The sequence below is a fragment of the Nannospalax galili genome, unplaced genomic scaffold (genome assembly GCF_000622305.1).
Source record: "Nannospalax galili isolate Female #2095 unplaced genomic scaffold, S.galili_v1.0 scaffold307, whole genome shotgun sequence".
Lineage (NCBI taxonomy): Eukaryota > Metazoa > Chordata > Mammalia > Rodentia > Spalacidae > Nannospalax > Nannospalax galili.
Genome location: NW_008359625.1, coordinates 4,288,643 through 4,303,268, shown reverse-complemented (window position 1 = coordinate 4,303,268; position 14,626 = coordinate 4,288,643). Strand labels below are relative to the sequence as shown.

Here is a 14,626-nt window from a genome sequence, read left to right as displayed (position 1 = left end):
AATTTTTTTTAGTCTTTTTGAGATAGGGTCTCCCAGTGCCTCAGCTGACCTGGAGCTTATTTTGTAGACAAGGCTGGCCTTGAACTCACAGAGATCCACCTGTCTCTGCCTCCCCAGTGCTGGGAGTTATTTAAAATATTTTATTTATTATTTTTATTTTATGTGTATGAGTATATTACCTGCATGTGCATAAGTGCACCTGTGTTCTGTGGTGCCCACAAAGGTCAGAAGAAGATGTCAGACCCCCTGGAACTGGACTTATGGATGTTGTTAGCCACCATGTAGGTGCTGAGATTCAAACCCTGGTCCTCTGCAAGAGCAGTCAGTGCTCTTAACTGCTGAGCCATCTCTCCAGCTCCCTTAATTGCTTTTAATTATGTATCTCTCTCTCTCTCTCTCTCTCTCTCTCTCTCTCTCTCTCTCTCGTGTGTGTGTGTGTGTGTGTGTGTGTGTGTGTGTGTGTGTGTGTGTATGCATGCATATACCTCGGAGGCCAGAAGAGGGTATCAGATCTCCTGAATTAGTATGAGCCACACAGGTGCTGGGAAATCAGGTTTTCTGGAAAAGCCATAGCACTCTTCACCACTGAGCCATCTCTCCATCCCCATTTGCCTTTAGCTCTTAATTTAGTGCTAGGATGCATAAAAGAAACTTCCCTCACCCTGGCCCCCCAGCATTTGAGAAATAGTCACCATTTCTTTGATCTTCAGTGAGTATGTGCTGAGTGTTAATATGTCAGTCACTTTGCTCGTTTAATGATAGGCGTCACACTATGACTACAGGTACTGTCTGTCACCATTGAGACAAAAACAGCCACACCTGGGTAATAGGAGCTCAAAGGCGCAGATGGCCCACAATCTGCCTGCCACAGCACTGTGCATACTTAGTTTGTAATACTTTCTGAGTTCATCTCTTACATATTCACTGGGCACTAGAAATGGATTTATGGTCACGTGCCCCAACAGACTTTCCAGAAAGCAAGATAGATAGGCAGTGCACATGACCCTGGGTATGTGATCTCAGGCAGCTGCGAATGGTGAGTGGGAAATCGGAGGATGTGAGGGCAGCATGAGGAGAAGGGCTGGCTCTGATCACCTGTTGACGCCACTGATGGAGAGAGCCCAGCCTGAAAACTGCACAGTGGCTGGTGCTTGACGCTGGAGAGCTGAGGCTGCTGATGACACACTCTAAGCCAGGGCATGAGGATGCCGGTCAGGGCCACATGGGCCTTGTGCTTGGCTCTGCACAGGGCCTTGGGGAGCAGGCATTGTGGTGAGAACAGGGTGGGGTGACTGGTTCCTGCTGGAGGGTGTGATAAGCTTGCTTAGATCATTTCATGGGATGTCAGGATGGTGAACCTCATTGGTTTGAAGGCTGGGTGGAATGTAGCTGGTCTGATGGTTAAGGAACTAGTTGGGTGGGTAGGAAGCCTTTTCTGCCAGGCAGGTGGGTGTATCTAGTGAGAGGAGGGAATTCAGAGTGGCTGTTGCCAGACAAACCCCTCTGAGCAGGTGGTACTTGGAACAGACTTCCCTAAGTGGCCCGGAAAGACTGGGGTTACATGGGGGTCAAAGCTCTCAGACTGAGAGTCTGAAAGTAAAGGGCTTGTGGTAGAAATGGCCAAGGAGGTGGGAATTGACTGTATTCCCTCTGAGGAAACTGAGGCACAGAGAGTAGCACTAGCTTGAACCCAAAGTCAGAGTTGGGAGGCAGGACTTCAATGAGTAGGGTGTTTCTGTTAACCTCAAGTTATATTTCCAAACTATGCAGGTGTGCATTTGTAAATTGGGTATTTTCCCCAGATGGGGCAGGGTGGGGGTTCTTTTTATTAATTAAATTTTTTTATTTATATTTTATGTGTATGAGTGTTTTGCCTGTATGTATGTAAGTGTGCCTGTGTTGTGCAATGTCCATGGAGGCCAGAAGAGAACATTGGATCCCCTGGAATTGGAGTTATAGACAGTTGTTAGCTGCCATGTGGGTGCTGGGAACTGAACCTGGGTCCTCTGGAAGAGCAGCCAGTGCTCTTAACCAGTCTCTCCAGCCACTAGGGGTGCTTTTTAGGGGAATCATGGGTGCTCAATGAACAGATCTGGGAGGAGATGGGCTCTGGGTAGGGTGGATGTAGGGCAGATCCAAAGGAAACTTATCATAGCAGTGTAAGGGGTGCAAGTCTTTAAAAAGTGTTTTTTTTTAACATCCTTATTTGTGTGAGTGGTGCAAATGTGCACATATATCATAGTGTGTGTGTGGAGACTTGTTGGAATTGATTCTCTCCTTCCACCATGTGGGTCCCTGGGATTGAATTCAGGTCGTCAGGCTTGGCAGCAAGTGCCCTTACCCTCTGAGCCATCTCACTGGCTCATCCAGGGACACAATTTTATTCCATGCTGGAGTCTGCGTTTTAGAAACACTTTGCTGCAGAATGGGGACAGCTGGAGAGGTGATCCATAACACTGGGGTTAGAAGTAACACAGAATAAACTGGATGTGTTGGTGCATGTCTCTATTCCTAGCACTCAGGAGGCAGGAGCTGGAGGATCACAAGTTCAAGGCCATCCTTGGATACATAGCTATTTCATGACCAACAACCTAGGATACAGGAGACCCTGACTCAACCTAGAATCATCCGGTATCATAATGAGACTCCAAGGCTGCTTAGGGAAGTTTCTTTAGTCCTCCAAAATAACAAAGCTGCTTTTCCAGAGAGGAGTGGAAGGACCTGTGTGGGTGGGAGGCAGAAATGTAAAGAGAGAGCAGGTGGTGGGTACCAGCATCATCAACAATAATCCATTGTGGCCTATGCCAGACTCCATGTCAGCTGCCATAGGGTGTGCACAGGAAGAAAAAGGAAGCTACAGGCCTTGTGGTTAAAGAAGTGATAAGCATTCTTTCCTAACAATACAGTGAGAACCCCCACCCCCACCCCACCTTGTTACCTGGAAGCAGTTTCTTAACTTTGTTGGGTTTGGCTTCCTAATCTCTAAAATGGGGTTGTCTTGAGGTCTACCTTGTGGCATTGTCAGGAGGACTGAGGATGAACTATGTGAGCAGTCCCTCAGCTGGTGCTAAGTCCCATTGAGTGCACCCACTGGGAGGTGGGGGTTGAAGTGGTGAGGTGGAGAATTGAAAGAATTGGCAAGACTTGGATAAATGGAGAGGTGACTTGCATAGACTTGGCCCATTTCCATGAAGGGTGGGTTGTAAAGGTGCCAATGGAGCATTAAGTCGGCCTTATAAAGAAGCCTTGATGGCAAGACTGAGGTGTTTAGATTTCCCTCTTTAGACAGTAGGAAGTCTTTGAAAAGTAATGTCTCTAGTTTGTTTTATTCCAGACATGACAAGGCAGACTGGGGGTGGGTGAGATCGATGTGAGGGACGAGGCTGAAGGGGACAGTGAGGTCTGGCTAAGATAGCAGCCCAGGGCATAGGAGCTGGGATTCAGGAGGGAGAAATATTGAGCTGTTATGGTGGTCTGGCTGCTGAGTCAGAAGAAGAGGCTAATCTGGTGGCAACAGAAAACTGAAGACTCGGAAGGAGCAAGGGGCAGGGGACCTGGGCTGGGGCAAGTGGGTGATTCAGCTTCAGGCTCCTGGATTTTCTAGAGCTACTGGGTCATGGAAACCTAAACAGGCAGTTGGAAAAGAATGAGATAGGGAAGGTTGGTGCTATGTAAAAGATAGGGATGAATTAGCAAAGTGGCTGAGCTCCTGAAGAGCAGGTAGAGGGGGAAGTGAGGCAAGCATAGAGCCGAAGTGTGTGTATGTGTACGAGCACACATGTGTGCATGTGTGTGCATTTGCAAGAGTCAAGTCTAGAGCGAAGGAGTGTTTGTGTGTGTGTGTACACAGGTGTGTGTTTTGTATGCACATATGTGTGTTTGAGTGTGTGCATGACTGTATGAGTGTGTGTGCATTTACAAGAGCGAGAGGGTGTGTGATGGTTTGAATGAAAATGTTCCCCATAGGCTCCAAGTATTTAGACATTTTGTCCCCAGATGATGGCACTGTTTTGGGAGGTTTTAGAAGGTGTGGCTACCCTGGAGGAAGCACGTCACTGGGGTGGGCTTAGAGAGTTCTTAAGCCTTGCCAGATCTCCAGTTTCTCTCTTGCTTCCTGTGCCTGTGTGATGATGTGAGAGCTTAGCTTCTGCTGCTCCTGCTCCAGCCACCTCCAGCCACCATGCATTCCTGCCATGATGGGCTATAATTCCCCTGGAACTGTAGGCTCAAATAAATTCTTCCTTCTATAAATTGCTTTGGTTAGTGTTTTTATCATAGCAACAGAAAAGTGACTAATACAGGGTGGGACTGGCCAGAGAACCAGAAGGGGCTGTGCCTTGTGGCTTGTTCTCCCATAAGAAGAATTAGTATTGAGATACATTCACTTTTCACAGGTCATGGTTCTCTGAGAGGCAAAGGGCTGTTCCAAGTTCAAGTTGAGGTCTCCCAGCACTCATCCTTATGCATGCGTCACATGTCCTTTCTGCAGGAACTCAGTGGCTCCTCTATGGTCCCCATCATGACAGAAGTGGAAGCTAAAACAGACCCCCCTACCTTCAACAGGACCAATAAATTCACAGCTGGCTTCCAGAACATCGTTGATGCGTATGGGGTAGGCAGTTACCGAGAGATAAACCCAGGTAAGGATCTGATGCATCATTGCACAATGGGGGAGCTTGAAATGGAAAATTAGGGAGATGTGCCTCTCAGGAGACCCAGGAGGTGAATCCAATTAAGCTGTGACATTCTTATAACCTTACTTGGTTTCCTGATGCCTTGTATTGCCTTCCATAAGTGTGACTCATGAAAGATTTGTTCTTTGTTTTGTTTTCACCTCTCCTTTAATTATGTATGTATGTATGTATGTATGTATGTATGATGTATATATGTATGATGTATGTATGCATTTAGAGTCAGGGTCCTAGGCTGGCCTTGAATTCATGATCCTCCTGCTTCTGGCTCCTGAGAGCTAGGCTCGCATGTGTGCCAGCACACCTGGCTTCACTTCTCCTTTAAGTGGCAGCCTCAGTCAGCAGCCAATTCTAGTTTTTTTTTTTTTTGGTCTTTTTGCAACAGGATCTTCCTGTAGCCCCAGCTGTCCTGGAATGCACTATGTAGACCAGGCTGGCCTTGAACTCACAGAGATCCACCTGCCTCTACCTCCCGAGTGCTGGGATTAAAGGCGTGTGCTACCACGCCTTTACTTCTAGTTTTCATTTCCTTCAAGTCAGCCAGGATCCTCTGTCATCTTCACCATCCTGAGGTTATTGTGTGATCAAGAGAAGAGCTCACAGGACTTGGGGTCAGGAGATTAGATCCTTAGTACCCTGTGCTGTGGGACCTTGGTAGCCTAGTTAGTAAAATAGAGGGGTAGGCCAGTTGCTTTCTAGCCACACAGGGCACAGCCTGAGCCTTAACTTGTGACCCATATTACAGAGGCCTCATGGGTCACTGTGCCTGCAGTAACTACTGGTACTGTGTCGGTGCTGGAGACACAGACAGAAGATGATAGTGGACAGAATTTGGAGATAGACAGGCTTTCAATCCTTAGGCTAGGCATGGTGGTGCACACTTTTAAGCTCAGCTCTTGGGAGCAGAGGCAGGTGTATTTCTGTGAGTTCAAGGCTAGTCTGCTCTCCATAGCAAGTTCTAGGCCAGCTAGAACTGCATAGTGAGACCCTGTCTCAATGCCCCCACCCCCCAAAAAGAGGACACCACAAAGTTGTAGGGGTATAGGGAGGTGAGAGGGAATCTGGAAGAAGTTAAGGGGAGGAGTTAGGGATGAATATGATCAAAATACATTGTATGGAATTTTTTTATATGTATGAGTGTTTTGCCTGCATGTATGTAAGTGCATCACATGAATGCTTGGTGCCCTTGGAACTGGAGTTATGGATCGTTGCTAGCTGTCATGTGGGTGTTGAGAACTAAACCCAGGTCTTCTGGAAGAACAGTAGGTGCTCTTAACCTCTGAGCCATATCTTTAGCCCTTTGTATGATTTTTTTTTAAAGAAACTTAGGTAAGAAAAGGTTTATTTTGGCCCATGGTTCCAGAGAGATTAAGTCCATCATGGCAACAGTCAAGGAAAGCATGGGGCAGAAGCAGGAAGCTGGCTGATCCCCTTTTTATCTGTACACAGGAAGCAGAGAAAGGGAACAGGAAGTAGGGCAAGGCTGTTACACCTAAAGCCTGCCCTTAGTGACATACTTCCCCCCGTGAGGCTTTACTTCCTAATGGTTCCACCATCTTCCCAATTGGGAAGACACCACTATTTGGGGATCATGTGTTCAAATACATGAGGCTATTGGGGTCGTTTCTCCTTTAAACCACCATAGGGAGGAAGGAATTATTTTGGCTCATGGTTTTAGAGGGTTCAGTCCATGGTCCATTGGCCCTGTGTGCTATGCTTGGGCAGAGCATCATAGTAGGGGGAACATGTTGAGGAAGAAGAAAGAGCTGAAAATGGAGAAATACAGGAAGTGGTCAGGGCAAGGCAGAGTTCCAACCAGTGATTTACTTCCTCCAATGAGGCCCCATCTCCCACCTTTACCACCCCCAAGTGCCATCCTAAAAATGACTCTATCTAAGGATTAATCCATTAGTCAGGTAAGAGCTCTCAGGATCCTGTTCTCTCTGGAAATTCTATCACAGAAACACCTACAGGTGCTTCACCAATCCAGCCTAGCAGTCAAAACCAACCAGCACAAATCCCATGTAATGAAGACTCAGTATGTGAGTAAACCAGGAAAGAAGACTCTGTGTTCATAGATGAGCTCATGCACATGGAATCAAGCCAGGACTGTGTGGAGATGGCGCGGGAGAGACATGTAGAAACTGGCCGCAGATGGAAGTGCTGTTCCATAGAAATCTTGGTTGGGGGTGGGAACGTGTTCAGAGGTCTCAGCTGTTGTGACTGTCACCCCTACAGCTCCTTACACCATCATCACCTTCCCCTTCCTGTTCGCTGTGATGTTTGGAGACTGTGGTCATGGGATGGTGATGTTGATGGCAGCCCTGTGGATGGTCCTAAATGAGAAACACTTGCTGGCTCAGAAGAGCACCAATGAGGTGGGTGGCCAGCAAAGGTTCCTGGAGGGAGGATGCTAAAGTGTATATACGAAGGCTGGAGAGATGGCTCAGTGGTTAAGAGCATGTACTACTTTTGCAAAGGACCTGAGTTTGGTTCCCGAACATAACCACCTGTAACTCTAGTACCTTCTTCTGATCTCTTTGGGCACCTACACATACATGGCATACACTCAGAAACAGACATATACATGTAAAAGTAAAAATAAATCTTTAAAAAGTGTGTATGTGATTGTCACCATAGGAATACCATGCTTTTATAAAAATAAGAGAAAAAGATGCAAAGCTTAAAAGAGTCCAATTCAGCATAAAGCACTTGACCAAAGATATTTCCTTTAGATAGCTTGACGTAGTTCAGTTTACCATTTTTTGGACTTTGTCTGTGGCTTTGTCATTGGCTTTTGGGTTATTTTTTATTTTATTTTATTTTTTTTAGAGACAGAGTCTAATGTATCCAGCCTGGCCTTGAACTCACTATGTAGCCAAGGATGGCCTTGAACTTCTGAGCCTCCTGCTTCAACCTCTGGAGAGTGGGGATTACAGACATGTCCCACCATGCCAGGTTTATGGGGTACTGGAGATCATGCATGCCAGGCAAGCACCTTACCAACTGAGTTTATCCCAGGTCTAAAGCACTGATTTTTGCAGATTAAATCCAGGCCCTTTTATGTGCTATGCAAGGGTTCTACCATTAGGCTACACCTCTAGCCCTCTTTTTTTTTTTTTTTTTTGAGACAGAGCCTTTCTATGTAGCCCTGGTTAACTTGGAATTGCTTCATAGACCAGGCTTGCCTCAAATTCACAGAGATTTGCCTCCCTCTGCCTTCTAAGTGCTGGGATCAAAGGGATGTGCCACCATACCCAGCCTCCCCTTAATTTTTCCCCCAACTTCTTTTGCTCTGATTATAAAAACAATATGTATTAATTGTAGAATATAGAAAAAAAAAACAAAACTACAGTCTAACCACTTAGAGAAAAATCACCATGAGTGCTCTTGGATATATTTCCATTTTCTGGTTATCTACAAATATACGATTTTCAAAAATTTCCATCAAAAAGCACACATTATTTGTTGTAGCTTCCTAAAAATATCTTCAAATATCAGGAATATTTGTTCCTAAGAAGTCCTGAGTACTGAGTGCTCACACTACATCTGGAGTCGCTCCATCTTTGATGCAGTCCCCTCACATGATGTTGTGAAGGTTGATGGCCACTCAGGTCTGCACTGGTTAGAGTTTACATGCCAGCCAGTTAGTTAATCACTTATGTTCATGGTAATACATTTGATGGAGTGGAAATATGCCCTTAGCTGTGTTCCAAATCATATGAATGACTGCAGTGTTTTTGCACAGGCTACACTGGTTAGAGCTGGTCCTGTGATGTCACTGTGAGTTAATCATAAGCAAGGTCAGTGGGCAGAATCAACCTGCGACAATTCAGTTTTCCGTGACAAGCTTAACAGATGCCATTTTCTATGAGAAACATTTAAAGCTATACCTCAGCACTTAAAATGAATGGTGTACACATCCAGCATTCTGGAAAAATGTTCCTCCTCTAAATAGATGTGGTCAGAGACTCAACTCTGTAATAGCACAGCCCCAAGTGAATACAGATCTGACCTGTAGTGAAGGAGCTGACCTCAGAGCCAGCTAGAGATCATCTCCTAGAGGCACCCAAGGCCATAGCCTGCCAGTTTCCAGTCCCTTCCTTAGCAGTTTATCTGTATAAACTTGGGAACACCATGGCAAGTGGGTGCCTCCTCTTTGGAGCGTGACATCTGCCTCAATCCCACCACCCCTCCCCACACTACTGATGCTGGGGACATCCCATGTCACACTCCCTTCCTGCATCTCTTCAGACCCCACTGATGCTGATCCTTTCTGTCTCCCTGGGGTCAGATCTGGAACACCTTCTTCAATGGGCGCTACTTGATCCTGCTCATGGGCATCTTCTCTATCTATACTGGTTTGATCTACAACGACTGTTTCTCCAAATCTTTCAACATCTTCGGCTCTTCTTGGAGCGTCCAGCCCATGTTCAGAAATGGCACATGGAAGTAAGTTCCCAGCCTGCCACAGTGTGCTTCCTGGCCATCCAGTGGCCTCTGCGACGGTCTCCACAGAGGGGAGAGTCTACCCTTGGCTCTGCTCACAGTGCACCTGCAAATTCATCTAAGAATTCAGCTTTATCTATTGTGTACAAGACCTATGCCAACTTCTCAGTCCCTGCATGGGCATTGTAATGTGTAGAGATGGCTTGTAAGATTGCATCCCAATTAAATATGTATTGTGGAGCTGGGTGTGATGACATATGCTTTTAATACCAGAAACTCAAGAGGCAGAGGCAGGTGGATCTCTATGAGATCAAGGGCATAGTGAGTTTCAGGCCAGCCGAGGCTACAGGGAGACTCTGTCTCAAACAACAACAGCAAAACAAACATATATATATATATATATATATATATATATATATTACCATAGGCATAAACTAGGCATCTCAGAAAGAACGATAGAAGCAAGGTGTTGTGGAGAAGAAGATGATGTTTACAATGTATTTTCCTCTGGTGAGGAGATGGAGGGGAAATTAAGTCCCATCAGGCATTTAGGAATGAAAGCTTTGCTTCACAAAAGACTGATGCAAGTGTTGAGCTACACAGATCCCCAGCTTTCAGTATCCCACAAGCTACAGTGGGGTATTTCTCTTGATTGTCCAGAAAAGCTGGAGTTCAAGGCTAAGAGATGGTGAGCTTGCAGTGCCGGTTTCCCGGAGTTGCCTTGAGGGTGACAGAGTCAGGAGGGTGAGTGCAGGGTAGGTGCGGCCAGTTGGATGGTCTGGGGGCTACAGGAAAGAAGGATCTGGAAGCTCTCTAACCCCGCAATCCACATCTCCCATGTACTTTCCACAAGTCTTTTAGCAGCCAATCAGATGTGAGGTCCTCCGACTGGAAGCACCATTCTTCAGGGATGTGGACTTTTAAAGAGAAGGAGAAAGCTTTAGAGTTTGAGAGAGAAGTCAGGGTGAGGAATGAGGAAGAGACAGGAGGGCCCTGGAAGGCAGGAGACTGAGAGGAACAAACAAAATGTTTGGATAACCTTGTGTCTTAGGGATCTCACATCGCACACATCACCCTGAGACATCCATAGTCACTTCAGGGCTAATTTACAAACCTGCAGATCCTAACTGATGATTCCTGTCGTCCTTCTGCCCAGTTTCTTGAGGTCAGTCAGTGGAAGACGTTGCAGTCTTGATAAATACATTCCAGTTAAATGATGAACAAGGGAGGATTGACAATGAAGGGAGAGAGAGACAGAAAAAATGCATTTGCAGCCTTGCTTCCCACGTGGCCTCTCTGTATGGAAAGGACTATGACATTTTTTTAAAAATTTTTTCACATTTATTTTTGTTTTTTTTCTTTTGTTTTCTGGGGTTTTTTGGTTATTTTGTTTTGTTTTCTTGTTGTTTTGTTTTTTGAAACGGTGTCACTATATTCTGGCTGGCTTGAGCTCACTATATAGATCAGGCTGGCTTCGAACTCATAAAGATCTGACTGTCTCTGCCTCCTGAGTTCTGGAGACAGAACTCAGACGGCTGGCTTTATTTATTTATTTATTTATTTATTATTTATTTATTTTTGGTCTTTTTGAGACAGGGTCTCCCTGTAGCCCCAGCTGGCCTGGAACTAATTATGTAGACCAGGCTGGCCTTGAACTCACAGAGATCTGCCTGCCTCTGCCTCCCAAGTGCTGGGATTAAAGGCGTGTGTCACCATGCCCGGCTGATTTCTTTATTTATTTTTTTATGTATATGAGTGTTTTGCCTGATTATAATTAAGTGTATCACAAAAGTGCAATGCCTGCGGAGGCCAAAGAGGGTATTGGATCATTTGGAACTGGAGTTATAGTTGTTAGCTACATGGGTGCTGGGAACCAAACCCAGGTCCTCTGCAAGAGAAGCCAGTGCTCTCAAACTACTGACATTTCCTTCTTTTTCTTTTCTCTTTCTGTCCCTCCTCCCCCTCCCCCTCTCCCTCCCCTTCCTCTTCCTCCTCCTCCTCCTCCTCCTCCTCCTCTTCTTGCCTCCTCTTCTTCTTCTTCCTCCCCCTCCCCCTCCCCCTCCCCTTCTTCTTCTTCTTCTTCTTCTTCTTCTTCTTCTTCTTCTTCTTCTTCTTCTTCTTCTTCTTCTTCTTCTTCTTCTTCTTCTTCTTCTTCTTCTTCTTCTTCTTCTTCTTCGTGCCTAAGACAGTACTTGGCATGTGATAGCTATTCGACACCCAAGCATGGAGCAATTGGATGAGCAAAACTGATTCTCTGCAGCAGCACCTGGGCTTTGGTTGACTTCCAAGTCATGGCTGGTGGCAGTAAAGTACTTTTTTTCTGCATCTGGTCGATTGTTTTATTGCTTTTTGTTTTCCCCTTTGTGTCTGTAGTGCTCACATCGTGGAGAAAAGTCCGTATTTACAGCTGGACCCAGCTGTTCCAGGAGTGTATTCTGGAAATCCCTACCCATTTGGGATTGATCCGGTAAGGAGGTCTGGGGTAAAATGTCAGTTGTGTACAATGTGCTATTGAAAAGATCTCTGGCTGGGCATGGTGGCGCATGCCTGTAGTCCTAGCACTTGGGAGGCAAAGGCAGGCGGATCTCTGTGAGTTCAAGGCCAGCCTGTTCTACATAGTGAGTTCCAGGACAGCTGGGGCTACAGGGAGACCCTGCTTCAAAAAGACAAAAAAAAAAAAAAAAAAAAAATCTCTGAATAGAGGAGAAAATGCCAGAGTCCATGAAAAGAGCAAACGGAGGCTGAGATAGGATAACACATGCCAGAGGCTTATGTGACACACAGCTAGATTCAGTAGATGGCCTTCATGGTACCCTGGACTCAGTCACTTTCCACACAGACCACTTCTTTTTCCATCAGTCACTCCACTGCTGGCTAATGATAGCTATTTATAGCTATTTAACTTAAAAAAAATATTTTATTTATTATTATTATTATTATTTTATTTTTTGTGTATGAGTATATTGCCTGGATGTATGTGAGTGCACTCATGTCCTGCAATGCGTGGAGGTCAGAAGAGGGCATCGAATCCCCTGGAACTGGAGTTAAGAACAGTTCATAGCCACCATGTGGGTGCTGGGAATTGAACCTGGGTCCTCTGCCAGAGCAGTCAGTGCTCTTAACCACTGAGCCATCTCTCCAGCCCCAAGATAGTTATTTCAAAAACCCTTGGGGCTTAGGGAGGTCGCTGGGTCAGTAAAGTGCATGGCCTTGCAAGCATGGGGACCAGAGTTTGATCCTTAGAATACTCATAAAAAACCAGGCATGGTCATGTGCTTTAAATCCCAGCCCTAGGGAGGCTGAGACAGGTAGATCCCTGGGGCTGGCTAGCTATCCAGCCTAGCCTACTTGGTGCCAACCTTGGGTCCCAGTAAAAGACTGCTTTAAAAAAGGTGGTGGGGGGGAGCTGGGAAGTTGGCTCAGCAGTTAAGAGCTCACTGTTCTTGTAGAGGACCTGAGTTTGGTTTCCAGTACCCACACTGGGTGGCTCACAACTGTACGAAACTCCAACTTCAGGGAATCCAACGTCCTCTTCTGGCCTCTGTGGGCACCCACGCCCATGTGCATATAGCCACACACAGGCACACACACATATACATAATTTAAAAATAAAATCTAGGGGCTGGGGAGATGGCTCAGCAGTTAAGAACACTGACTACTCTTGCAGAGAAGCCAGGTCAGTTTCCAGTATCCACATGGCAGCTAACAATCATCTGTAACTCCAGTTCCAGGGAATCTGATGTCCTTTTCTGGCCTTTGTGGATATCGCATGACACAGGTACACTTATAGACATGTGGGCAAAAGTCATATACATAAAATTAATAAAATATATTATTTGGGGCTGGAGAGATGGCTCAGTAGTTAAGAACGTTGGCTGTTCTTGCAGAAGACCTAGGTTTGAATCCCTGCACCCACATGGCAGCTAACAACTGTCCAGTAACTCCATTTCCACGGGATCTGACAGCCTCTTCTGTCCTCTGGGGGCATTGCACGACACAGGTACACTTACATATATGTAGGCAATACATGCATACAAATAAAATAAAAAATAATAAATAAAAAATTAAATAAAATATATTATTTTATTATACATGTCCATAAAAAATAATAAAATAATTTTTTTTAAAAAGTAGTAAACAAGCCAGGCCTGCTGGCAAATGCCTTTAATCCCAGCACTTGGGAGGCAGAGGCAGTTGGATCTCTATGAGATCAAGGCAGCCTGATCTACATAGGTCATCTGGGGCTACAGGGAGACACTGGAGGTTATCCTTTGGATTCCATACACACACACACACACACACACACACACACACACACACACACTTTCCGGGCTCTGTGTGTGTGTGTGTGTGTGTGTGTGTGTATTAAATAAGCTATTTAGCATTCTAATCAAGTCCCCTATTTTGGTATTTTCTTACAGTAGATAACATTTTACTTTTCTCCTATAAAATATTCTATTACCTTTTAAATTTATTTTACTACAATAATTGATACAGATTGTTTGTGTACGAACTGTGCACACATCTATGGAAGCCAGTGGTTAACCTTGGTGTCATCCTTAGGATCTGCCTAACTTGTTTTCTTTGTCTTTTTTTAAAGATCAATTATTTATTTATATTTTCATGTGTATGGGTGTTATGCCTGCATGTATGTAAGTGTACCTGTGTCATGCAATGCCCATGGAGGGCACAAGAGGGCATTGGATCTCCTGGAATTGGAGTCGTGGATGGTTGTTAGCTGCCATGTAGGTACTGGGATTCAAACCCGGGTCTTCTGCAAGAACAGCCAGTACTCTTAATTGCTGAGCCATCTCTCTAGTCCTTAATTTGTTTTTTGAAACAGGGTTTTCCCCTGGGACCTCAGGCTCATCAGGCAGGCTAAGGTCGCTGGAAAGTGAGCCCCAGGAATCCTGTCCTTGCACTGAGGTTACATGTGCATGCCACCACACCTCTTTTTACTGAGCCATCTCCACAGCCCCCTGTAGGTTAAAAAAAAAAGAAAAAAAAGGTATATGCTTAATTTTGCTTGTTTGTTCCTATTTCAGTCTCTAGACTGGCTCCTTTCACAGTCTTTAGACCATGAGAAGATCTCAGCGAAGACAAAGGCCCTGAGTTGTAAACACATAATGCATATTCATTCGTAGGAAGCCAAACATCATGGCCCAGTCCGTATTGCCACCAGGTGGCAGCATTGTGCTCCCAAGAGACGTGACTAGTGTAGCTTGAACTTGGCATGTGCTGTCCATTAATGCTATTCCTCAGCTCTCTCTCTAGGAGAGAACCTGAGAGCCCAGTTCCAGTTGCCGGCAGCAGAGAGTGAACAGCACTGGCCCCAACAGTGGATCTCCCATCCCTTTCCTCTTGGTGTCATCTGCTTAGTTTCCTTGGGCTCTCCCTAATGCCTCTCCTCACTCTTATAAAAGCACTGAGGAGATTTTTCAGACTTGCCACCCAGGTACGTTTGTATTCTAAGTTTTTTTTTTTCA

At 45.5% G+C, this 14,626-nt stretch overlaps 1 protein-coding gene across 1 annotated transcript in view; it reads left to right on the top strand.

The window, feature by feature from the left end:
* The window catches only part of Atp6v0a4 (ATPase H+ transporting V0 subunit a4), a 70,109-nt gene that overhangs the window by 30,656 nt on the left and 24,827 nt on the right, over nt 1–14,626 (top strand). The window contains exons 11-14 of the mRNA XM_017795682.2: nt 4,490–4,640; nt 6,930–7,069; nt 8,986–9,143; nt 11,514–11,607. Of these exons, the coding sequence (XP_017651171.1) occupies nt 4,490–4,640; nt 6,930–7,069; nt 8,986–9,143; nt 11,514–11,607 (543 nt within the window). The remainder of the gene's footprint in view (nt 1–4,489; nt 4,641–6,929; nt 7,070–8,985; nt 9,144–11,513; nt 11,608–14,626) is intronic.